This window comes from Vanessa atalanta, chromosome 22 (genome assembly GCF_905147765.1).
Source record: "Vanessa atalanta chromosome 22, ilVanAtal1.2, whole genome shotgun sequence".
NCBI classification, from domain to species: Eukaryota; Metazoa; Arthropoda; class Insecta; order Lepidoptera; family Nymphalidae; genus Vanessa; species Vanessa atalanta.
The window spans coordinates 8,584,115-8,611,922 of record NC_061892.1 but is presented as its reverse complement, the minus strand read 5'-3'; the positions used below and the strand labels follow the sequence as shown (position 1 = coordinate 8,611,922).

Genomic DNA, 27,808 nt, shown 5'->3' with positions numbered 1-27,808 from the left:
TTTCAAAGATAAAATACCATTTTACTACTTCCCTACCTACTCGTATAAAAACTTAAAAGTAAAGTAACAGCTTGTAACTGTCCTATTGCTGGTTTGAGACCTCCTCTACCTTTGCGGAGTAGTTTCGAAGCTTATTCCACCTGCTCCAATGTGGGTTGCAGGATATACATGTGGCAGACTTTCATTGAAATTAGACACATGCAGATTTCCTCACGATATTCTTCTTCATTGTCGAGCACGAGATGAATTATAAACACAAATTAAGCACATGAAATGCCGTGGTGCTTGTCTGGCCTTGAATCCGCAATAATTGGCTAAAATGCACGAGTTCTAACCTGGACCATGTCAGCTAAAAACTTAATATAAGCAAAATAGTCTTTTGTGTGGCACAATGAAGACATGAATTGATTCAAAACAAAAACCTTTATCATAATATGTGAAAGAAAAACAAGACAAAATTCTTCATTATGTCAATTTTATATAAAAGCATTAACGTTACCTGTCTAAACCCTTTTTCAGTTGGAAATATGTATGATCGATGGTTTCCAAGGAACAGAGATGAAAGAAATGACGGAGATGACGTATGACTTTTTGATTAGGATTCAATGACATTGTCATTTGGGAATGAAAAATGTATTATGATTACAACGGTGTCTCTTTTAGAAGCATTCGAAGATATAATTAGAGTCCTATAATGTTCTTTTTTTAACGAAAATTTCTTAAATTATGAGCTCTTATTGGGTGAAAGTCTTTATAGTGTTTGTGTGCGAGTGATATTGATTATTTTGCTATTTTTTTACATTGGCACTAGGAAATTGGTTCGTTTTGGAATTCATGCTGTATTTTGCTTTAAATACAATTTAAATTGTGGATCTGTCAGGTGATCCCTAAATTTAGTTTTGTATGGATCTAATTGAAATTCTAAACCTTATTTCATTATGTTTATTAATTTAAATACGCCAAAATTAATATTGAAAAGCTTAAACGAAGATTATTTTCTACAAAATATGCTTTTAGAATAATGTTTTTGGTATTAACTAGCTGAATACGAGATTAGTTCAAAGCAATCATTAGTCCACAGTTAGACGGTTATACTTCACTATCAACTCAACCAGAAAACGTATCAACACTGAACAAACTCGTAAAAAAGTTCAGCTTTTATGGCATACAATTATATAAGCAAAGAGCACAAAACTCCACACTGAAACTTAAACAAATATGTTTTAAAACATTAAAAGTTATACTACATAATTAAGAATTTATTGCACTCATGCTTTACGGTGTTACTATTTCTTCATCAGAGGTTTCCATGAAATATTGTTTAAGCCATGAAATTGACGTTTTAAATTTTGACCGTCAGCCCATTTCGAGTTCAGATAGTTATCGTCATCGTCCTGTTCCAATTTCTTCCATTCCTCTTGTTTTCTGTATGCCTGCAACATGAGTTGCTTTCTCTCTTCTTCAGTCATAATGGGTTCTCTTCCAGGAGCTCCTTCAGATGAGGAGCATAATTTGACTGTCACCTTGGATTTGTCATTTTTACCTAAAATAATTCTTAATAAATTAATTCGTTATTGTCTAAGGAATAAATACTTTTTTTGAAAAGCTGAGATGAAAAATTGTTAATAAGCCAATACAACCAGTACACAAATTAAATCAATTACATAAAATTATAGTATATAAAGTTTAATCAAAATCAAATTGATCTTTATACATATTTACACCAAGCATTAAAATAACACAACTTTTAAGTATCGAATATTTTGCTCACAACACACCTAAGTGATCGCTCAACTTGTTACCGTTGAGTAGTTTCTTTCCACACGCCCAGAGGCACGCTCGAGACGGGTCGATGACCTCATTAGCTGCTTGAGTTCCAGACAGATCTTCAACATTATCTTGCTCCATCCGAACAGGGTCGTGAGGTGGTAGACCGGCTGGGAAAACGATCTTTGTAGCCCCTCGAAGCTCATCAAGGGCTCGGCATACGTCTTTTTGGGTCAAGCACTTGCGAAGATCAACCTGTTATTAAATCGTTACTATTATTTATAGATCATAGTTTTGTCTCTTGTGTAATTTTAAGTAAAAAAATAATCCTATTGTTGGGCCCAATAGACATACAGAACTGCTACAGATGGAATTTTAATAAAGATGAAGAATTAAAAAACAAAAATATTCTGTTAAGAGCCAATGTGTAAGTACGTAACTATAGGATATACTTTTTTATGAGTATTCTTATTATTTAGAGACTATTCCTATTTTGATATGAAAATAGTTTTACACGTTGATAACTTATATAAAGATGCAGTACCAAAATTATTTCATAATGTTATAGAACGAAATTAATCAAATTATATTATATAAGAGATAAATAACATTGCGGTTTTATACATTGCCAAAATATTAAGTAAGATTGGTCCAAGATAAAAAATTGCTGATAACTTTTATTAAATAGAACAAATTTGTCGGATATTTGGCAAAAGTCACGGACGTCTTTTAAAAGAATGGCACCGACAGAGCGATTTCTGGAAAATGTAACTTGGCGAGATCCGGTTTAATCTAGTTCATGCTTCACTAATCAATATTACGCAAACATTTTATGATATTTATATTAATAGTAAATATTTTGAATGATAGGTTGTACATTTTTTTTTTATATTTATTAACAATTATCAAAACAAATACCCACGTGTTTCTTGCTAATAAATTCTTTCGCTGCTTCCGCAGCTTTCTTTAATACATCTTGGAGATGAGGCGGTGGTGCCAGTCCACATCGGCGTCCCATCTCATCTTTTGATATAATATACTCAGCCGGAGCACAACGCTTAGCCCAAGGATCTTCCAGTTTTAATTCTTTTATCTGCAATAATTTTGTTTCTTATTTAAAAATTAAATTATTTTTATTGACAGTTATTCGATAATATTGCTATCAGTTGCTCATTTATTTTGTTTCGGATCAATGAAAAACTTTGCGTGGATTTTTATGAAGATTTTTTTGCAACATAAAAATATTAATTGCTAAATGATAAAATATATAGAATTCACAGCTGTCTTAATGAATCAACTTTGTCAATTATAATTATATTAGCATAATACTGCTTTTGCCTTAATTACTATTTTCTTTGATAAATATTTAATGTACATACTTGATCCTCTGTCAATCCTTGCATTTCTTGCGGTAAGGATGTACCATGCTTCTGCAATTCTTCCATTTCGTAGCAGATTCTTGTCACTTTTAACCTTCCGTTGTATATAGCTACAATATCAGCAACAACATCGTCAACTGTATTATTCACGTCCGTTTCATATAAAAATTGGCTTTCGTCACCCCTTTTTATATGAAGAATCACCATTTTTAGTTCTCTCTGTTTTTTTTTCTATTCACTATAGACTTTTCGTTCGAACTTTCGAATGCAAACACGAGGTACTGCAATCGAACAAATAACCGTTGCTATGGAAACCTGTTACGTTTCTATGGTGACATTTTTTTTCTTTTTTCAATTATACAGCAAGGTTTTTTTAATGGTTCATAGGTGTAATTGTAGAAAAAAGTTTGCTATAGCCATTTTTAAAATTATTATTAAAATAAATACTAAGTAGCTGATAATAACAAAATTTTCTGTTTCGATATTCTTCTAAAACCAAATGTATTTTATGTGTTTGTGTATTTTATGCAACTAAACTTTACAATAAAGCATTTATGAATTGTCAATATTTCAACTCTACCATCGTTTCGGAGCAACGCAGCCGTTTTTTGCAGTTTGTTTCCGTTTCTTCTGTATAGTTTATTTATTTTCAATATCCAGATTTACAATGATGTTTGTATTCACAATTATTCTTCAATCAGTTCTGGGATGGATCCCGAGCCCTAATCCAGGCGGTTATTTCCAAGAACTATTAAAATAATAAAATTAACTGTAATAGAATTTCTGATAAATATATTCTAATTTAATTTAGGATGTTGTATGTCTCGCCTTAGTTACTTTGTTACTTTTGTCGAAGATCTAACAAAATGATTTCTTATTTCAAATCAAAGCTTTCTCAGTGTAGTGGCATAATCAACTTTGAATATAAATAATTATTCTTGTAAGTGCTATTAAAGTATTTTTCAACAGCACTTGTCAGTAAAAATCAAATTTGTAACGATTTCTTACATTTGTAATTTGTCACCAACCTTGGGATCTTATACGTTCAGTCCCTTGTACCTGTAGTCACACTGGCTCACTCAAATGTAATGCTAGTAAGCGACAAAATAGGTGATGAGTACGTGTTAACAAACGAAAACACAAATGGAAATAATAATATTCTAAGCGAATAAACTTCATTACATATGTATTTTCCATTATAGTTCCTCCATTTGCATACGTCATTTAGAAACTAGGTCCTTCATTGCCTTTGTCTCTATGAGTATTAATCCATGCGTAAAACTCTCTTTGGTAACAATTTTAATTGTTGTCACCCATTTTGTTTATTGCAGAATTTTAATTTAGTCTGTAATAATCAAATTATAATATTCTTTTCATTTGGGCGATGGTGACATCCTGGACAGTTTAGGGTTTCGCGGGTACTAAAAGTGTTCTGACGTACATGTCAATTGAACATGTACGTCAGAACACAGAACGCTTGAGTAAAGTATTCATTAGATTTTATTGTGTAATAATAATGCTCTGTTGACCAAATAAGTACCACTCTAGTCCATTTTAAAAACTATTAATCTGCACAGAAAAAAATAGGGTAAAAACACAGGTGCTTTTTTATTCCTCATTCAATCTCACACATTAGTAGAAAAGGGGGTATATCACTGGACGAATGGTTTTCCCGTGCAACCTCAAGGACGAGAGTGTAACACTCCCATTTTTTTTTATCAGCACTTTGAAATTCACACCTGAGTCCTGGTTTTTGTACTCTTATAAGCAAGCCACTAGACTGAGGCAGTATTATATTTAACGTATTTTTTACTTAAAAAAAGGCGACGGAATTATAAAACGAACCACCTGCAGAACTCACTAGTGCAGGTGCAGCATTTAGATGTAGACTAAAGTAAAGTTTTGAATGGCCCGAGCGGATATAAACTTAGCGAATAATTTTAATATACGCTCGAAATAAGAACTTAAACTTCTAACTCGAGAATGTAAACGATAAAAAGTTAGACTTAAAAGCCTAATGTACAATCGAGGTGAATTTTCTTACTTGTTATGTAATATCATATATCATAACATTACTTATATGATAACTTGTAGCTGTATTAAGTTTTTTTCTTTACATTTATATTTTTAAATAGTACTGTGAACTGTAAACTACTCCTAATACCTGGTGATAGAACTTTGGGCAAGCCTGTATGGGTAAGCATCACCCACTCATCAGATACTCTACCTCCAAACAACAGTACTTAGTATTGTTGTGTTCCGGTTTGAAGGGTGAGCCAGTGATGTGCGGGTGGTACCTACCTAGGCGGACTTACACAAATCCCTACCAACCAAGTAAATAATTATAAAATGTAACAAAATAATCTCTGAATTTCTTTCGCCCGTTATTCTCAGGTCAGGGTATTTTTTCCAAACCAATGGATGTACTTACACTATATAACTAAGTGTAATACTACATAAAATACATAAATTTAAATTTAACATTTGAGTAGGTGCTGGATGATATGTCTACACAAGGCTTCTGTTATATGTGGTATGATTTTCGTATATAAACGACGAAAGAGACCGTAATCATTTATTATTAAGGGCAAGTAAACGGCAATTTAGTTATTCAAAATAATAAATAATGAAATTATTATTATATTTTCGAACATATGTTGAAGGGAAATAATTAAAAATCGGACTTTCTCTTTCTGTCACGTGTAATTTAATATTAGACAGAAGAAGGCAAATATGAGTTGCTACACAACGTTTTTGGGGAGGATTATTGAAAGTCATCGGGTCAATACATGTCATATGAGACGCGTATTCTATTTTTGAAATTAAATATTAAACAGTCACGTATAGAATGAAATCTATTTTTGAAATATATTTAAATAAAGAACGAAGTTGCGGGTAGAGCTGCTAATGGACTATATAACTAAACACTCATCCCTTGTCCCACGAAGCGTCGCATTACTCAGCCCACTGAGCACTCGCGGTACATTAGACAAAGGTTCCAGTCGAGATGAGGATAGCAATTTATAAAATATTGTATCGAATTGATGAACAAATAGCTACCTCTTGAAATACTTAAGAGGAAAACGATAATACAGTTCTGTATTGTTAAGATAGAGGATGAGAAACAATTGATTTCGAAATAATTGAATTTGAACTCTGTGCTATTGTAAATAGATAACCAATTTCGTATATAAATATATACGTTTATGTGATGTTTTGTTTGAAATTTAATTGAAAAACAAAGAAAGATTGAGGAACGCCTCTTTAATTACAAAATATGTAATCATTATTATATTTAATTAATTTTTCGTATTTCCCTTTTTGCTCACCTTTTTACGATCTATCGTGTCAGTATGTAGGTTTGCTAGTAGGAATAATAAAATTACTATCATAAGTAAATATTTACAAATTTTCCGACAGTACTAGATTTTTTTTTATGGCATTGCTTGGCGGACGAGCACATGGGCCACCTGATGGTAAGTGGTCACCACCACCCTTAGACAAAGGCGCTGTAAGAAATATTAACTATTACTTACATCACCTATGCGCCACCAACCTTGGGATGCAAGATGTTATGTCCCTTGTGCCTGTGATTACACTGGCTCACTCACCCTTCTAACGGATTACAACATTATCTTTCTTAAGATGTAAAGAGCTACCAATCAAAATAAAAATATTTTTTATTCAAGTAGGCTCTTATACGTACTTCGGAGTCGTCATATTGAATGAAGATTAATTTGAACTGAAAAAAAAATTAAGTACAAAACTACCAATTCCGAGACGAAAAACCAAGAAGTTACTATATTTTCAATAGTTTCTATATCTATTACATATATTTAATAATTTTAACGAATTAAATTATAATATTTTACATTACATGCATTCATTACTAGCCTATAAATGTCCCACTGCTGGGCTAAGGTCTCCTCTCCCTTTGAGGAGAAGGTTTGGAGCATATTCCACCACGCTGCTCCAATGCGGGTTGGTAGAATACACATGTGGTAGAATTTCGTTGAAATTATACACATGCAGGTTTGCTCACGATGTTTTCTTTCACTGCTAAGCACGAGATGAATTATAAACACAAATTAAGCACATGAAATTCAGTGGTGCTTGCCTGGGTTTGAACCCGAAATCATCGGTTAAGATGGGCTAACTACTAACCACTGGGCCATCTGGGTTCATAATATTTTAATGAAGTATTATTCTACCGCCTGTTTTGCGGCAGTACTCAATGTTGTTATGTTCCAGTTTGAAGGATGAGTGAGCCAGTGTAACTACAGGCCAAGGAACGTAACAATTTAGTTCCCAAGGTTGGTGGCGAATTGGTGACGTAAAGAATGGTTAATATTTCTTACCGTGCCATTGTCTGAGCGGTTGTAATAATTTACCATCAGGAGGCCCATCTACCCAACCTATATCATAAACAAAGTAATAGTGTAGTTAAAGTTACAACAAACTACAACACGGCTACTTGGTGGTAGGACTTTGTGCAAGCCCGTCTGGGTGGGTACCACCCACTCATCAGATATTCTACCACCAAATAACAGTACTCCGTATTGTTGTGTTCCGGTTAGAAGGGTGAGTGAGCCAGTGTAATCACAGGCACAAGGGACATTACATCTTAGTTCCCAAGGTTGGTGGCGCATAGGTGATGAAAGGAATAGTTAATACTTCTTACAGCGCCTTTGTCTATTGGTGGTTCAGACCACTTACCATCAAGTGGTCCATATGCTCGTCCGCCAACCAAAGCCATAAAAAAGACTTCCCATTTTTCCAAACAGTAAGAGTGTTATTCAATGCGGTACTAAAATAGTATTTAACGGCATTCCACTGTGTAATCGCGTGTCGGAACATCAACAATACAACGGATATTTAATATTATTTATCACACGAATGTAAGTAAACAAAACAGTCGACAGAATCATTTGCCTATAAATTCGAAACTCGTGTATCTCGATACGAATTTATCCGATACATTTCGACGGCAATATGAAAACATTAAACTGCAATCGACAGCTTTATCGATATTTTCTTTAGCCCACGCTCCATTGGCGGTACACACGCTGCATTTAGGACTCGATAGAGGAATTTGCAATGGACGTCGCTTCGGTGTGATTAGATTTACTTGTATTCTATGCAGGGACGGATGGGTTTAATTAGAAACGTATCTGATAAATTGCAATCGAATTCGTAGTGTTTCATTATTTCTTTTTAAATTATTTCATTAAAGATTTAAAGCAATTCAATTTTTTTTTTTTTTATTCAAATTATTTTTTTTTTTAATAAGAAGCCCTAGCTATACTATACTTGATATTTGATTATCAAAATTATTTAACCGACCGTTTCGGTCTATTAACTATTGTAGAACCTGCTACAGAAAGTCACCGTGATAATTAAAATATTCTTTAATCAAACGAAACAAGATGCACTTTTGAATAGTCACGTTCGGAAAGTAAATTACTACCGAAACGGTATGTACTGTATTATATACTTCTTTGTCGTATTTATTTAAAAATGAAACCATTTTCCTTTAGGACGTGATAACATTCATCCTGTTTTTAAAGCTTCCTAATTCGTTGTGAAAGGTTGTTCTCGGTAGTTAAATCAAAATTAAAATAGTAGACTTAAAGAGTCAAAAGAAAAAGTAAAGTTACCACCGATTGGGAAAGTAGATTCTATCGAGAAGAACCGACAAGAAACGCTAACCGACAAATAGTTCCTTCTCACCATTCTAAAATAATGTTATGTCAATAAAATACAATTCAATTTACATATATCCTGCCTGCAAATCAACAAATACTTCTTCAATATATAACTAAATGCCGATATTACTAACTCCATGTCCACTTGTCCTCAGTGTTACCTCTGACAAAGTATATGCAAAATTACCTTACGATCAAGTGAGACGTTATGAGGTGAACGCGTAACAAACAAACTCACTTCCGATTAATCATTTATACTATTATTAGTTAAAGATTTAATCGTATCGTTATCGTTTTTTTATCTATTTTTATTTAACATCACCAAATGGGGTCAAATCTTGCAACTGAATTTTTAATCCGTTCCGCTCAATCGATAGAACTGACATTATTTTTGATTCAAGTCACGAATAAACCTAAAATACTTGAATTTATTTGCGTTTATAATAATATTGACATTGGTTTGTTGCAGTTCCCTGGTCGTTGTGCGCACAGACACGGTCACGACATATCCACGGATTTCCCAGAAGTATTAGATGTTCATCGTGATAATCGTGATAACACGACGCATCATGAAAAGGTAGGTCACTCACAAAACTTACAGACATAATATTTCAGAGTACGTTATGGTAAGTTTACTTTTGACAAAATAATTTCTTAATTTGTTTATATCAGCTAAGGTAGATGAACTAGCCAATTTAATAGTAGATACTTATCTATAGATGATGAACGAAGAATAAGAATTGCAAACGAATACTTACACCGACAACAGGTCAACCCAAATCTAAAATATGAACCCAAAATATTGTATCACGCTGATATTACTCCAATTTATAATAGAGTTTGTTTCAAAATAGCATTACAAAATATTTATGTGACTTTCATTATTAATTTAATAAGACAAAGTAGTAAACGGGACACTAACCTTCGCACATTGATACTCTTTGACTGCAAGAAGTTACAATGGGTTCTAGTTTGTATCTATTGTAACACTAAGCTTATTTTTGAGTCGAAAATATATATTCATAAAATATATAAAGTGTGTGTGATGCTTAGCGGTAAAATAGCTGATGAGTAAAAAGGCTTGCACTCCTGTTACCCACTGTAGATAGTTAAAATTATTGTGAATATACAAGAGGCTATAATAATAGGTCATTAGGTAGTAGTGAACTATAAAACTGTTAGTCAAAACACATATTGCTGGATAAAATTAACAAATAATTTTCTACCGAACAAAATAGTACTAAGTACTCAAAGTTAATCTGCCCTGGATTTCGATCCAAATTCTAATAATCAAAACATATTTTCTTATATGAAATTGATAACTTTTCTAAACAAAGATATGGCGGCATAAAGAAATCTCGCTAAACATTCTACAAAACACGAAAAGTTCATGCAAAAATGATCTTCAAATACCGACGCTGCCAAAGATGAACATCACGGTAGTGTTAGATTGTATGGATTATTTGTTTAGGTAATCCAATATTATATGGGATGTATGCTTACTGGCTTTAAACAAACAAATTGTTATACAACAAATATTAGAACATTCTAAGCAAGTTAAATAGATTATGTATTATACTATGTTCTATCTAATTTTAATACATAAATCATAAATCCAAGTCTGCCAATATCCCACAGTTGGACAAAATCAGTCACAAAATTTGAAAAGAAAATTTTGAGTTTATTCCATTAAGCCGGTTAAACAATTTTTTCATATAGCTCTGGCGTAGGGATTTCTTTATTGTTATATTTTTGTGTGCCTGCATGATTTGCTTGGATTTGAATTTATAATCTTCGCTAAAAAGATTACCGTATAGCTTTAGATAAACCATTGAACTATAGTATCAGCTCTACCGAAAGCCCTCGAAAATATTTTGATATAAATATCCCGTAGCTAGCAAAGAAGCTCAGTGACGATTTAAGCTCCAACATTTTTTAAAAAGAAGAGCTTTTGCTCATCAGAAGTTCGCTTAATGTTAGCATAAACATCCGGTAGTATATCTTTTACACAAAGTGCTATAAAGACATCAAAAACTGTAGCAAAAACAGTAGAGGGCTGACAAATTGGAGTCGACTTTGGAGTTGAAAATTTGCATATGCCACTGTTGCTACTGTTGTTACGAATCAAGTTGTTTATTTATGGAGAAAGTCACGAAAAATAGCGTTAAATTGAATAAAATATACGTACTATTTATCATCATATAAATTACCTATACAAGCGTAATAAAAAAATATAAGAATCTTTGAATGATTCCTTCGCAATTCCTTTTACCATATTTACAACATAAATATAGGATACATTTAAGTACTCTTCTTTATAAACGTCTATTGAAGCTGAATATAAGCAACCATCGGTTTGGAGTGTAGATTCTTCCGTGAAGAACCGGTAAGTAACTCTGTACTTACTCGTTTTCTCAAACTAAATATAGTATCATATTTAACATTAGAGCCACGATATAGTATTAATATGTGATATATTATTATAGTAGACCTAATCTTGAGGATTTTTGCAGACAGATTTGAATCTCCCATGCTGCGACTTTGGAGTAAGGTATATACTTTATTATAGATAGCATTAGCAGCCCGTAAATGTCCCACTGCTGGGATAAAGGCCTTCTCTCCCTTTGAGGAGAAGATTTTTGGAGCATGTGTAGTATCTGTTCTTTTCAGCAGCAGTCACAATGAAAATATTCCCGGTCAACTAAGATTAGTACCCCTTTTTTAGCAAAAAGACGCGGATGGAGGTGTGTGAAATTTGACACTACTTAAGTTTATGTGGAGAAGCATTGCATAAAACAGAAAAATTATTATAAAAAATGCAATATAAATACTATAAATTAATTTTAAAAAAAGAACATTACACACACTACTAAATGTTTAACACAAACACGTTTATTTACATAAATATTTGTTATGAAACATTCAAAGTTTACGTTTATACTGCCAATGAAAACGCACGTCATGTCAAAGATGAAATCGATGACTTTTTTTGCATTTTAATATTTTAACTGTAGTAGTGACAAGATATCATCCAGTTGAACCTAATTTTTCACGTATCTTTCGAAACAACGCATCTAATATTTTATTAGCAAATAATTTCGGTCCAATTTCGACCAATGGGCGACCACTAAATAAGATAATTGTTACTAACTTTTTATGGGCCTAGCCTGAAATAAATGAAGCCCATCGCGCCTTTCTACTAGATTCTTAAATAGGACTGGTATTGATTGATAAGTAACAAATGTGTCTTCATTTATGAAAAGAGACTACAATATCTGAAGAGCTGTGTATGGTTGAAAATTCGGAAATTGTGAAAAAAATTATCTAGGTGGGATATCCTTCGCTTGTTTCGATTGTATTTCATAAGGAAACATTGCAACACGATAAATCAACCTAGGCAGGCTTACAGTCTGGGCCGGATCTACCATATGGCATTTTGGGCCTTAGCCCAGGGCCCCTGGATTTAAGGGGGCCCCAGCTAAGTCAAGTCAAAGACAAAAATAGACGATAATGCGAAAGAATCCATAACTTGGTTAAATTAAACAGATCGTATGGTTGGAGCCCTGCCAACCCATTCAATTAATTAAATACAAGTCTACGTTCAGATATGTCTTAGGTGGGCCCCTAAGTAGTGTTAGCCCTGGGCCGTAATCTTACGGTCCGGCCCTGCTTACAGTTGAAACGATTGGTAGTATTCTACAGCATATATATATGTATGTATATAGTTCCGATTGACTTGGTAAATCTAGCATAGTTACGCATTCCTCGTCGTAAACGCTCAATAAGTATGGGAAACTCAATAGGCAGCATACCTAAAGTCCTGAGATCGAACCCCAGCCCAATATTTTCAATAAAGAGTAATAAAATAGATTATTATCCTTTCGAGAAATTCTCAGAAGAAAGAAGCAATGTTCATACTGCCTTGCCTCGATCATCTCTTAAAACTGGATTTGCCCCATTGGATTACGAGACTGACCTACAGTTGGTTCATTTAAGAACGGCTGTATCCACAATCGGTTTCATGATCACTAGTATAATTCTAAAGCGTATTAATCCGCTCGTCGACACTACTTGTACCACAGCTAACCCTTTGATATCGTACATTTTGATTGTAAATTCCTCGTTGGTTGGTTGTTTTTATTAAAGCCTTGTTTAGCGCCTGCGATGATAATACAGCAAGACAGGTTGTTTTGCATGTACTCAGGATTACGTGCGATCTTCATGGGAAATTGACTGCCTTAGTTTCGACCTATTTAATAAATGTTTGGGCTTATAAGTTTTTGCCACAGCGACGATTATGTAACTTCACATGGGTAGACTAAAGGTCTTCATAAAATGTTCGTATTATAATACCTATCCAGTATCCATCTTTATTGGCACTTAGCATGCATCATCAAAGCTTAACAAATTATACACACTCATAAATCATTTCATACATTAATAAAAACCTTTGGTAGTTTTTGCGTTCATCTCGCACAAACGCGACGGAAGAATTTTATTTTACATGTAGTAATTATCGTTATCAGAATATTAAGAGACTACAATTATTTCAAGTTACGTATAAAAAGCATGCTTATTCAATTTCGTTGAAGCATTTTCTTACAGCGTCTCCGAGCGCAAAGAAATGTAGATAGAATAATAAGGATGGTCCTAGATAATAAATAAATAAATATTGGACAACATCACATACATTACTCTGATCCCAATGTAAGTAGCTAAAGCACTTGTGTTATGGAAATCAGAAGTAACGACGGTACCACAAACACCCAGACCCAAGAAAATAGGGAAAACTAATGAACTTATTTTACATCGACTCGGCCGGGAATCGAACCCGGGACCTTCCATCGGAAGGCATTGAAATAATTCTTATGAGCGCGGTTGCCACTCGCTCAGACAAGTCCGCGTTAAGTCTTAATCGCAACGCTCCTATCCCGCTGCTCCGGCGTCGCGTCGCGCGCCGTGTACTGAAATGCCTATTATTATTATTATTATAAGTATAATTATTTTGCACCATTGATATGCGCTAAATGCTAGTTAATAACGTAATAAATACGAAAGTCGGCTATACTCATAAGTACTAAAACGGAAATATTTGGATTTAAAAAACTTAAGGGTGGTATTCAACTTGTTATATAATCACGTGAAGACCTTAAAATCCACATTAAGACCGGCTGTCATAAGTTTTGTTTGCTGGTTCTTACATCATTTTTTTTATTGCAGTTATTACAGGAACTAAGTATATAAGTGTTCCTAATAGACCTAATAAAATGAAAAATTATAATAAAATGATAAAAAATTACCAGTTTCAGATTTTTTCCTTTATTTTAGCCTAATTATCTACCTGCATGCCAAATTTTAACTTTCTAGGTCACCTGGAAGTAGGATATAGTTTTGATCTATAGGTCAGTCAGAGATAAAAATGACGATTTTTAGACGTTAATATCTAAATAACCATTTGAGATGCGCTTATGAAATTTGGAACACATATGTATCTCGCGAGTCTCAATATATGAGCCAAATTTGACACATTTATGTCAAATAGTTTTTGAGTTATAAGGAGGTCAAAAGTGGCTCCAAATGGTTCGTGTAATATTACACACGGTTCTGCTTGCCAGTTCTGTTACTAGAACTTGGCTGACACGCTACCGCGTGTCTAGATTACATTGTATCGTATTATAATTCCGGTTTACAGTTATCTTAACAGTAATTAATAATACTTTATTACTTTTTTATTCGAACGTATGCAACCATCGTTCGCAACATTTGAATTTGAGATATTATTATTAATACGCTATAAAATTTACTTTAATTCAAACTTTATAAGAGTTGTATTAATTAATATCGTCATGATATTATATTGATTAGAATATTATGCCTATTTAAATTAGAGGTCGTACCGATTACAAATATAAAACTTGTTTGAATGTTGATATTGAAATAACTATTTTTTTTAGTATAAATAAGATTTTTTTTTTCAATTAATCAATATAATATTACTTGATAGCCCGTCTGGGTAGGTACCACCCACTCATTAGATATTCTACTGTCAGAAATACTTAGTATTTTTGTTCCGGTTTGAAGTCTACGAAAAACGGAGAAAAAGATTAATATTTTATTTAAAGATTTATATTTAGAATTGCATCTTAAACGATGATTTCGGTTCAAATCCAGACAAGCACCACTGAATGTTCATGTGCTTAATTTGTGTTTATAATTCATCTCATGCTCGGCGGTGAAGGAAAACATCGTGAGGAAACCTGCATGTGTCTAATTTCAACGAAATTCAGCCACACGGAGCAGCGTGGAATATGTTCCAAAACCTTCCCCTCAAAGGGAGAGGAGGCCTTAGCTCAGCAGTGGGAAATTACACCGATTGCTGTTAAAAAAACGTGGTACTTACATTTATACAACCCTACTTGCTATTAAGATGTAACGTTGAAAAGTTCACGTCAGATCTAAAACGACGATAATAATATATATGAAATAATTTTAAAAGCAAACATTCCACAAGCTACGCTCGTAATACATAAAAGCGTTTCTTTTGGATGGAAGGCTTGAAGCCTCCCGAGGCATAAGAAATGTATACTCACATTTAAAATACAGCCGTCGTAATAATCCCGACCACATTTCGGTGTTCTTTTTACATTACAGAAATATCTTACTGGGTGACGTATTGTGTGTGATGTTTTGTTTTAAATTAAAAAAAGAACGATAGTTGAATTGTTTAACATATAGTATATGTGCCAAGTTGTTAAAGTTATTTTGTATCTGTACCTATCTATATTGACTTGACTGTCTGATGAAGTTCTGACCGATTTTTGCTACGGTGACCAATCTCAAAGGAACCCACTATGCAGGAAGTATTAGTGTATACATATTCTTACCATGACCTCTTTACCTCTTACCACTCTAGAGAGTGCACCTGTGGTAAGGAGTAATCATAAATTTGACCTGAGGGAATAGATTTCCCGCATTATCATTACCTAGTGGGATGGCAAATCCAACACGAACAAAAATAGTTAAGGCGTAGAACCAACCACTTCCGAGAAATTTTCGATTGAAAAAGTCAATAACATTTTTAGAGGGTTTAGAACCCTTTAGATCAGCGGCCTTATATCTAGCCACTAGACCAACGAGGCAGTTATTTGAGCGACTATCACCACATCAATAGATGATACTGATTGTAGGAAGCTCGAATTCTGAACATACGTTTATTTTATAATGTAGGCATAATTTTGCCCGTACGAAGTCAGGGGCAGCTAGTAGGTAAGTCGTATTAAGTCAAAAAAGTTTTTTGAACTGGCAATATTAATGGTTTCTTACTAATAATAATATACAGAAATATGTTCCCTGTATATTGAACTAATTTAAAACTAATAAATATTTGAAACGGGATATTTATCATGCTTTTTCTTTTTATCTGGTGGAGCTCACGAGACAAGACTCGTGAACAAGACATTCGTTGATAATGTCGAAATATCGAACTCAACCAAACAAAAATAAAAAACATAGTAAATATCCCGTTTCAAATACTTATAGTAATAAAAAAACCATGTTAATTTAAAATCTTATAATTCAAATGAAGACTTCCGTGGTCGAGTAATGTGTACACCGGTTTTCATGGGTACGCCACTCCGAGGTCCCGGGTTCGAATCCCGGCCGAGTCCATATAGAAAAATTTCAAATTTTTGATGTTATTTTCTATGTTATTTCCCATAACACAAGTGCTTTAGCTACTTACATTGGGATCAGAGTAATGTATGTGATGTTGTCCAATATTTATTTATAATTTATTTCGTACAAAAATTTGAAATACAGGTAGGTAGTCATTAAGAACAGCATCGAGTTTAGTAAGGAAACGTTCTTGATCACGTTTCAGAGCGTGTTGTATTTAATGGTTTGTTAGTAGGAGGTATGTACGAAATCACGTACAATAATAACTATAAAAAATAATAAGTTATTATTCTCTATTCTAGTTCCGACGAAATAAAACTTGTCCCTCTTCAACTATGAAAAGACGTACGAAATGCACAACGTAATTGGATTACGTTTGATTCGAGAATTCTTTGTATATTTTAAAAGAAAATTCGAATCCTTTTGTACATCTATAAATTGTTTTCTAGCACTTTTATTTTGATATCCTCTTATAGGATCTTGTCTCTATAAACCTATCGTAATAAATGAGACGTTTTTTTTGTAATTCCTAACTGAAAGATCAATTAAAACAATATAAAGAAAACTAAAACAAAACAGATTATGCAGCGTGTTTCGGAAAAGGTTTTAGTATATAATATGAAAAAAACAACTATATTCATTGGAAAAAAGTTCGACTTTTAAAAATATTACAAATTGTAAGTATACAGCATTATTTTAAATATTATTGACCTCTACTTTCCCCACATAGTATTTTGTCGTATTAGAAAGAGAAAAACATCGAAACTATATGACGTATCGTATCGTAGGCGGACGAGCAAATGGACCACCTGCTTATATGTGGTTATCTCCGTCAATAGACATTGGCTAAGAAATAATAACCATTATTTACATCACACCAATGCGACATCAACCTTGGTATAAAAAAATGTATTTCTCTTGTGCCTGTATACTGATTCATACACCCTTCAAACCGGATCAAAACAATAATAAGAATTGCTCTTTGGCGGTAGAATATTTGAAATGTAAATGATACCTACCCAAACAGCGTTGCACAAAGCCCTACCACGGTTATTCGATATAATAATAAAATGAATTTACCTATAATTAAATACATAATAGTTAATATCCAAGAATGGAAATTTAATGATTTCATTGAATAAGAAATTAAATACTTTCCTACTTATGCTAGCCTATCGTTTCCATGTCAAGTTAATTCTAGCGAAAATAAAATCACAGTTTATTTCTAGGAATACATTCCTTATTTCCAGCCGTTTAAGGTTAAAATCCCATTCTGACTATCAACCCGTTAAAGCTTTGAAAATAATTATTATTCCGGTCAGCGGTATGTAAAAAAGGCGCGTGATCAAAATCTCATATTGTAGGGATCGAGAAAATACAAATATGTTAAGGAGAACTCACTTAGATTGATATTGTTTGTGTATTTATAGCTATATAACGTACATTTAGAACCCGGCCAAATTAACATAAAAATAATTTTATTTTTGAAATAACAGCCCTATTATGGGTCTTTGGTTTGACAAAGCACTTAAATAACGTATCGAATATACAATAAGACTGCTCTGTAATCTGTTTACTATAAATATTTATTAGTTTAGTAACGTAAAACAAAGAGATAATAAAGAATTTTGCTTGGTTGAATTTAAACAACATATAATTGTTGTTCTAGATTCTAGCAATCAAAGTATCAGCTACAAAAATGCAATTAAGATCAATTAAGATGAAGAGAAATAATAAATATTCTCATCATACATTTCACAAAAGCCTGCTAACTCCCACCCTATTGGAAAAACGTTCAGAGTTCATTCTACCACGCTTCTCCAATGCTGGTTCGTAGAGACAAATATCTTGGGTTTTCTGACGATGTTTTCCTTCGCAGTCATAAAGAGAGATGAATCTTAGCACTAATTAAGCACAAGAATATTCATAGGTGCTTGCCCAGATTGGAATCTATCTCGGCTTTTATAGATGGAAGGAGAATGTCCTTGTGGAAAGCCAGTTAAGCTGGTCTAACTAGACAAAATATTCAGATGAAACGTATTCCAATTTTATTTCAAACTTTGTCTGCCAAACATATTGTTAAACGAACATAATTCATTTTGAATTCGACAATAAGCCTTTTATTTTAATATTAAAAGACTTCGGTATTGAAATTCTATGGTATTTTTTGTATGAATGTTTAAGCTTTATCCGATAGGTGATGATAATTTCTTGCCCAAATTCGACTATGGTAGTTAACAGAGTTTAACTAACTGCGCAGCAAATATTACAGTTCACAAACATGTTTGCAAACAGTTGCTCTTTCTATTTTCAAATTTCGAACAGACAGCAATCCAAGAACGGGAACATATCAAGCGTTCAACTAGCGATTCAACGTGCTTTTCTGAGACACGGGAATATAAAATTGTCAGCTCCTGTCTGGGCTGTATATGAATATTTTGCTAAAAAAAAAAACAACATATAATTAATATAGGTCCGAACGTGACCTCAAACCAGACTTCATGATCATAGGATCATCTACCGATGATTGGATACGAACTACTGAAACTAATCCCTATATATTTTGATTACTTATCTTAGTATAACTTAAATTACAACATGTAATCATTTGTAAGGCCAACGAGCTTCGAACTAGCTTCAATAACAATTTAAATTACAATTTCTTGTTTATCCCTATTGACCACATCAAACATCAGTTTCGTGTATCAAATTAAATTCCAATGCAATATCGCAAATTTTCTTTTTAAATTAAACATGATAAAAATAAAATGTATATGATACTAGAGTAAGTGACGTTTTCGAGGAAGAATTTCAGCTGGTTTTCATATATTTTACTTCTCTTTGACGATTGGCGTGGATGCGGCCCATCAACTGAGAAATGCTCTATCTTTTTTATTACCAGAAAGTTTTTTCAAAGAAACAATTATATTAATAATAAAAATATTTATGTTTTCAAACAACTTTAGTACAGCGAAAATAAAAATACAATATACAGTGATGCTAACAAAGAACTAGTAATTAGTTTACTAGACAATAAACCGTTGTTCAATTTTTTATTTAAGAATAACCAGACCACTATAGATTTTTGCTATACTATCTTTAGTGTAACATAAAAATATAATATGTTTTCAAAGAATTTTCTTATATTATATTTTTATAATAGTGTCTGGCGCGAGTTAGTAACGGCAATTATACTGTCTATCAATTTAACTTAATATTGCTAAAAGGACAAAATTAATATTTCCTAAAATCTAAAACGATTTCAATATTCGGATTTTGCACCGGTACAAATATGATGCACTTAGGAAAACGCAACCAATCCCAGCAGCCAGACCCATTTCCATTAAGTTTTTGAAATGTGAATAGTGACAAACATGTTAAAATGTCTAACACATTCGTGCCAAATTGAAGTAAAAAAAAATTGTCGTCATTTTAAAGAAATTTCTTTAGAACAAATTACGTCCCGTCGTTTTTAATATTGACGCTGTAACAAGATAATCATCTAATCTTTGCTACGCGGAGGCATAATCTAGTGCTTCAGATAAAGCCTAGCTTGTCACGGAATTCTAGGAAAATAGCCAGACTCCATTACTCAGTACTTGAAGCTTGGCGGTAACCCAAAACAGATTAGCTGAGAATATTACTTCTAGCTAAAATACTTAGTGTAAACAATTTATTGATTTGTCTATGAGAATTTCAGCCTTGAACGTATTTAAAAATTATAATTTAGAGACAAATAAAAAAAAAGTGCTATGATATTATTGAATTCCGGCTTTTAATACAGTGCCAGCAGGGCACATATATTTTGATGATATCAAGCAAGATGGACAAGACACGTAGGAGATTGCTTGGCCAAAATTTTGAAGCCATACATAAAATTTGGAATTTCCTTGATAACGAATCCTTACATCTTGTTGAATTCAATAAGCTTTGAAATCTCGACGACGTGTGATCCGTACACCCTGTGTATCTTTTGAGTTAAAACGTTTGGTTCATATAGAGGATACCTGCATTGGATCGACTCGGTGAAGTAATCTCCAAACCTTTTCGAAAAATAGAAGAGGCATCAGTCTAACAGTATTTATAGTCTGTTTTTCCAAGCAGCATCACAATCGTTTTAGAATAACAATTTTGTGAGTCATCTGTTTTTTTTTTGCTCGTTCTGATCTGGATGGTCATCTATCTCAAGGTTCTAGTTCAGGTAATCGCTATTTGTGCCTTCATGAGTGTCTGTGTCTGTAGTGCCTCATCGACACTCTCGTCGGCAATACACGAAATGTGGCGCGTTATTGCAACCGGTGGGTGTGTTGCTGTGTAATTTTTAATAATAATTCTATAAAACAAGAAAATACATGAATTATTAACACCTTTATTAACACCTAGCTAAAAATAGTACATTTTTAAAAGCAAGGAAATTGTCAAATTGTACACTTTAAACAGATTATTGTCTAATAAAGGAGATTTCGTTGCGCAAACTTTTATTTTTAGAGTTATTCATAGGTCGGGCAGCTTGAAACATTCTTATACCCTCTGTTTATCAGAAGATTATATCTTTAGAGGCATAATATCTAGCGAGTAATTTGTTCGCAGATTACGCAACAATAACCTCAAATAAAAGATCGTCCCAAGAGAACGCGAGTCCTACTCGCGGCCTATATTTTTACATGACATCAATTCCATTTAAATATATATTAAATATTTGAATTATTTAGTATCGACTAACCGATTTTGATATTAAAATATTATCTATACTAATATTATAAAGCTGAAGAGTTAGTTTGTTTGATCGTTTGGTTGAATCCACTAATCTCAGGAACTACTGGTCCGATTTGAAAAAATATTTCAGTGACAGATAGCCCGTTTACCGAGAAATTCTATAGGCTATTTGCGATTACGCTATGACCAATAGCAAATAAATCGTGTATGACAGAATCTGTATTATAGCCGAGCGAAGTCTTTTTTTTAATATGATAGGTGGCAAACGAGCAGGAGGCTCACCTGATGGAAAGTGACTACCACCGCCCATGGACATCTGCCACACCGGGGGGCTTGCAGATGCGATGCCGGCCTTTAAAAGTTGGGACGAGCAGCTTGTTTAACGATAATTGGAAATAGTTTTAATATTTCACATAGTTATTTGTGAAATATTAAAATAATTCATTCATCCAATTAATAATAAAACATCAAAATAGAAGAGCATTTATAATCGGATGCTGTTTAAATTTAATTCTAGCAGCTGAATAATGTAATAAGGTGTTTAAAACATGATTATGTAAGCCCCGAAGTGATATTAAGGACTTAAATTTAATACGTACTAAAATAAATATGTGTCCGTTATGGTCTGCCACAACTATCGAAAATGTTGTTGAACTAAGAAGCATTACGTTTTTTATTAATTTTAAAATTCAATCCACGTGTTTGGAACTGGCAAAAAAAAAAACTCAGCGGTTTTTTTTATATTATGTATACGCGTAATGCACTCAAGACGGCAGGAGCCACAACAATAATGGTACCTACTTACCTCAATTTGAGCGCAAACTTCATATTTGATCTCTAAGGCGCGTTTTCTCTGAACATCTAAGTTTTATTTTTTTACTCCGAATAATTTACTTATGTCTACATGATAGAGATTTTTTACAATGTTATATCCTTGTATTTGCGCAAGTGAATTTGCATAATAACAGGAAATATATAATATTTAACAGGAGCGAGGCGGATGGTCACAATGGAGCGAGTGGTCACTTTGCTCGAGAACTTGCGACGGTGGCGTATCCAGACAGCTCAGAACCTGCTCCTCGCCCTCCGGCTGCCGTGGGGAGCCAGTACGATACAAAATATGTAATATGCAGGTAAGGTATCTCTTATATGTATGTAAATTAATGTTGTTTATCGATTGACTGATCGATCGAAATTTACTTTACATTCACTTGGTGGTAGGGCTTTGTGCAAGCCTGTCTGGGTAAGTACCACCCACTCATCAGATATTCTACTGCCAAACAGCAATACCGAGCGTTTTTGTGTTTCGGTTTAAAGGATGAGTGAGCCAGTGTACTACCGGCCCAAGGAACATAACATCTTAGTTCCCAAGGTTAGTGGCGCATTGACGATATACGGAATGATTCATTTGCTCGACCGTCTACCTATAAAATTAAATAAGAGATTATATAATCGCAGATTTAAAACAATGGTTAGTATATTCTTTATGGACTTCAATATTGAATATATAAAATTATTTCATCATCTGCTTCAAATCCAGACGTGAGAAACCATGTCATCAAACAAATGAAATGGAAAATGTTTTATGCACTCCCAATTTCTTACTCACTTTTCTACACTATAGAGAGAAAGAGAGAGAGAGAGACTGACAGAATACTGGTGCAGGATTAGTATTTTCGAAGATTACCATGTTTTCCGAGTCACAGAAAAAATACTGCCAACTATCAAACTTCGGGTGGCTTTAGAGAATTTCTTGACGGAAAAACTCGATAACTTTTTAATGGTCCAACCTAGGATCTTAATTATGAAGTCGAAGATTTCGCGATCTATATCTGTACATACAGCTGTACAGCTAGCTAGACCAACGAAACTGTATATGTGAGAATAGATGCAAACGGTGGAAAGATACCACACCTTCCAAAAGGGGTTCGTTCAGAACTCTAGTACCAGTTAAAGTATAATTTATCATTTCATTTCCACTCCATTTCGAAAGTAACACTAATGTGGTTTCAACCTATAAAACTTTGATTTATACCAACACTTACAGGTTACCTGAAAATTAGTTTCGGAGATCGTAAATTTGTGCTGAAAATCGTTGAAAAATTACAGTCCATTTTCACTAATGACGATTTTTTTTGATCGAGTTTTGGTTTAACCTAAATTAATTATTCTGCGTAATGCTTAAAGTATTCTACGAGAACACACGTATTATCGTAACAGCCTGTAAATTTCCCACTGCTGGGCCAAGGCTTCGTCTCCCTTTTGAGGAGAAGGTTTGGAGCTTATTCCACCACGCTACTACAATGCCGGTTAGTGGATACACATGGGGCCGAATTTCGTTGAAATTTTAAACATACAAGTTTTCTCATGACGTTTTCCTTCAACGCAGAGTACGAGTTGAATTATAAACACAAATTAAGCACATGTAAATTCAGTGGTGCTTGCCTGGGTTTGAACCCGCAATCATCGGTTAATCCCAGTAGTTAGAACGCGTGCAATTCTAACCAATGGACCATCTCTGCTCTCCCATAACCGAACTTAAGTATATGTATACGGTATGTACCGATTTTAATACTTTTTATGACGTGTGGTTTATAAGATCTGAAATTAGGTCTGTTATAGACTTTATTAGTTGAATTTCTGTAAGTGTTTATTGTGGTGAGGTGAAAACGACCCCTTGGGCAAATGTAGGTTAGCTGTAAAGTGGTCATATTATTATTATTATTATTATTAGTTAACCTGAATTCACTCACGTTATGTATTGGAATTCTCGATATGTTTTGGAGAGACAACAGTGGTATTCTATAACAACTGATTGCGTTATTAATGCCTTTATCCTTTGAATGTTATAATCATTACTCAGTGGTTGAAATCGACCTTATTCATTAATTAATAAAAAAAAAATATTATATACATTTTTCTTTATTGGTAACATTATACTCATCAATAGCTAGGAGCCTATCTCGTCTTGTCTCATCGAACTGTTTTGTATTTGCTTTTTACATACATATATATATTTAAATCAGAATATTGATATAATGGTGAGTGTAGACTTTGTCCTTGTAAAGTAGGTTTTAAGTTCTGGTCAAAATATAATTAGTTTATCATCTAAGAATAAATAGTAGATTGGTTTAGTATTCATCTGATGTTAAATATTATACACCAATAGGTTTATATAAAATACATTACGATTAAATGGTTCATCTGGTGGTACGTAGACGTGGCTGGCTCAGTGGCGGTAGAAAAAGTGATGAGATGATACCTATGATCATGCACAAAGCCCTACCACAAGAAGTGCCATCATCAGTACACTTACCACTTAGAGTATTAAAAAACGAATGCCAGCGAATAAAACGATTGCCTCCGAGTCATTTCAAGTAAAATGTAATTATATATTAATTGGAAAAAAATCGAGAGCCGAGATTAACCGATGATTTCGGGTTCAAGCCCAGGCAGGCACCACTGAATTTTCATGTGCTTAATTTGCGTTATAATTCATCTCGTGCTCGGCGGTGAAGGAAAACATCGTGAGGAAATCTGCATGTGTCTAATTTCAACGATATTCTGCCACAAGTGTATTCCACCAACCCGCATTGGAGCAACTTGGTGGAATATGCTCCAAACCTTCTCCTCAAAGGACGAGGAGGCCTTAGCCCAGCAGTGGGAAATTTACAGGCTGTTAATGGTAATGTTATGTGGAAAAAATGTCACTAGATTATTGAAAACATAAAATAATATGATATAAATAAATCGGAAAGGAGTCTTTAAAATTATTGGAATAAGAAATATTCACGCTCTCTAATTTCAATATTTTTATTCAATAAAATTACCTACTTATTGATAGTATTAAAACAAAGTATTGGCAAAGATGATAACCAGAACTAATAAATATTTGTGAGAGAAAACAGTGTTTGTTTTTTGTTTAATATTATAAATGTCTACAACTGTAAGTGGTAGTGCCACACTGCATACCTTCGGGTTGCAGCCGAATGGGCCGGCACGCCCGGGGAAGTACCACTCTCTCACTTAAAATCGGCGTGAAGTGGTAGCTATGTTACCGCGTTTCGTCTGGTATGTGAGAGTCCCGGAGGCCCGATACCTCCCCCCCCCTTAAACATGATGGTTGTGCAGAATTTGGTTACATTACCCCAGGAGGGTACCATCAGCGACTGCGGTGGAGAATCCCTCTCTGGGCATCCATGCTCAGGACATACACCACCTGAGCAGGGATGCCCAGGCTGCCCTCCGAATTCTGGGGGGGGCAATTTTGCGCTCGCCACTGTTCGGGGCAAGCGGAGCAGGCATCATAAGGCAACCCCTACCACCCTCACTGTGGACTTCTGCAACATAAGGGGACTCAACTCGAACTTGAACGCCGTCCACTTTCACCTTGAGACGGCGAAGCCGGCCTTGCTCTTTCTTACCGAGACTCAGATATCTTCTCCTGCCGATACGACTTTTCTTTCCTACCCCGGGTATAAATTGGAACATTCCTTTATACCACGAGCTGGGGTGTGCGTTTACGTCAGAGATGATATCTGCTCTCGACGCCTCGGCAGCCTTGAAGGACAGGACCTATCAATTATCTGGCTGCGTGTAGATTGTGACGACCATCCGCGAATCTACGCTTGCCTTTATAGGTCCCATAGCGGTAATGCCGAAACCGACCGACTGGTTGAGCACGTCCAAATGGCTACAGATTCCGTACTGCAGCAGATCCCATCCGCAGAGATCGTTATTCTTGGCGATTTTAATGCCCACCATGCCGAATGGCTTGGATCGCGCACTACCGATCATGCGGGTAGATCTGTTCTCGACTTCGCTTTAGCATATGATTTGACACAACTAGTCCCCTCGCCAACGCGAATACCAGACGTGGAGGATCATACACCTTCCCTGTTGGACCTTCTGCTGACTTCCCATCCGGATGGCTACCAGGTTATCGTCGAACCCCCTCTGGGCTCGTCGGACCACTGTCTCGTCCGAAGTACAGTGCCGGTTGCGCGTTACTCACGACCTCGTTTCGTGGGCTGCCGCCGAGTGTGGCACTACAGGTCAGCAGATTGGGATGGGATGTGGTCCTTCTTTGCATCCTACCCATGGGGGCAGGTTTGTTTCTCGCCGGATGATCCGAGTGTTGTTGCTGACTCTGTTGCCGATGTGGTACTTCAGGGTATGGAACTATTCATTCCGTATTCTGCGGTCCCCATCGGTGGCAAGTCCCAGCCCTGGTTTGGTCGTTTCTGCAAAACGGCTTCACGCAGAAAATGGGAACGCTACCAAGACTGGGCTAACGCATCAGCGTCTCGTGATGTAAATACCAGCGCAATCAGAAAGGAATATAACTCTGCCTCTAGGTCCTTCAAAAACGTGATTGCTAAGGCGAAGACGGAGTACATTGGCAGAATTGGCGAGAGACTGGTGCGCCTCCCTTCAGGAACACGTGCGTTCTGGTCTCTCGCCAAGGCTGTCTTAGGGAATTTCTGTCAGCCTTCCTTACCATCTCTGCACAAGGACGGTGAGTCATTGGCCCATACAGCGAAGGAGAAGGCTGATCTTTTAGGCTCTCTCTTCGCAGCGAACTCGACTCTGGATGACCGAGGAAAGTCACCACCAACAATCCCGCGGTGTGATACCACGATGCCGGAGGTTAAATTCCGGCAAAGTGCAGTTCGTAAAGCACTTCTTTCCTTGGATATTCATAAGTCGAGTGGACCCGATGGCATCCCTCCAATCGTGCTACGGACTTGTGCTCCCGAGTTGGCGCCGGTCTTAACGCGTCTTTTCCGGCAATCCTATGCATTCGGCGTCGTCCCGAACTCCTGGAAGACTGCTTTGGTGCATCCGATCCCTAAAAAGGGCAACCGCTCAGACCCGTCCAATTATAGGCCTATAGCCATCACCTCCTTGTTCTCCAAGGTAATGGAGTCCATTATAAACTGCCAGCTCCTGCGGTACCTAGAGGAGTACCAGCTGATTAGCGACCGCCAGTACGGTTTCCGTCGGGGTCGCTCAGCCGGTGATCTTCTAGTTTACCTTACTCATAGATGGGCGGAAGCAGTTGAGAGCAAAGGGGAGGCATTAGCAGCCAGTCTGGACATAGCGAAGGCCTTCGATCGCGTGTGGCACAAAGCGCTTCTTTCGAAGCTTCCTTCCTATGGGCTTCCCGGGAAATTATGCAATTGGATTACCAGTTTTTTGGCAGATCGGAGCATCAAGGTCGTTGTCGACGGTGCATGCTCTGACTTAAAATTCGTCAATGCTGGTGTTCCACAAGGCTGCGTTCTATCACCCACTCTGTTTCTTCTGCATATCAATGACTTGTTGCAAATCAGTAACATTCATTGCTATGCAGACGACAGCACCGTAGACACCTCATACACCGGCCGTGCTAATATTTCTCGGGAAAACGTCGAAGAAAACCGGAACAAACTTGTATCTGAAATCGAGTCTTCGTTAAACAAAGTCTCGAACTGGGGTCGGCTAAACCTAGTTCACTTCAACCCCAAAAAGACGCAAGTTTGCGCGTTAACTGCTAAACCATTTGTCGTATCTCCACGATTCGAG

General features: G+C 35.2%; 2 protein-coding genes across 2 annotated transcripts in view; one reads left to right on the top strand and one right to left on the bottom strand.

Moving 5' to 3' along the window:
* Nucleotides 1–27,808, top strand: part of LOC125072667 (protein madd-4) — a 395,564-nt gene that overhangs the window by 268,549 nt on the left and 99,207 nt on the right. The window contains exons 5-6 of the mRNA XM_047683327.1: nt 9,321–9,428; nt 22,231–22,374. Coding sequence (XP_047539283.1) covers nt 9,321–9,428; nt 22,231–22,374 — 252 coding nt within the window. The remainder of the gene's footprint in view (nt 1–9,320; nt 9,429–22,230; nt 22,375–27,808) is intronic.
* Nucleotides 1,279–3,368, bottom strand: LOC125072670 (cilia- and flagella-associated protein 298-A). Its single transcript, XM_047683330.1, has 4 exons — nt 3,147–3,368; nt 2,690–2,860; nt 1,779–2,022; nt 1,279–1,543 (listed from the first exon to the last, which is right to left on the bottom strand). The coding sequence occupies exons 1-4, from the start codon at nt 3,351–3,353 to the stop codon at nt 1,287–1,289; spliced, it is 879 nt and encodes a 292-aa protein (XP_047539286.1). The 5' UTR covers nt 3,354–3,368; the 3' UTR covers nt 1,279–1,286.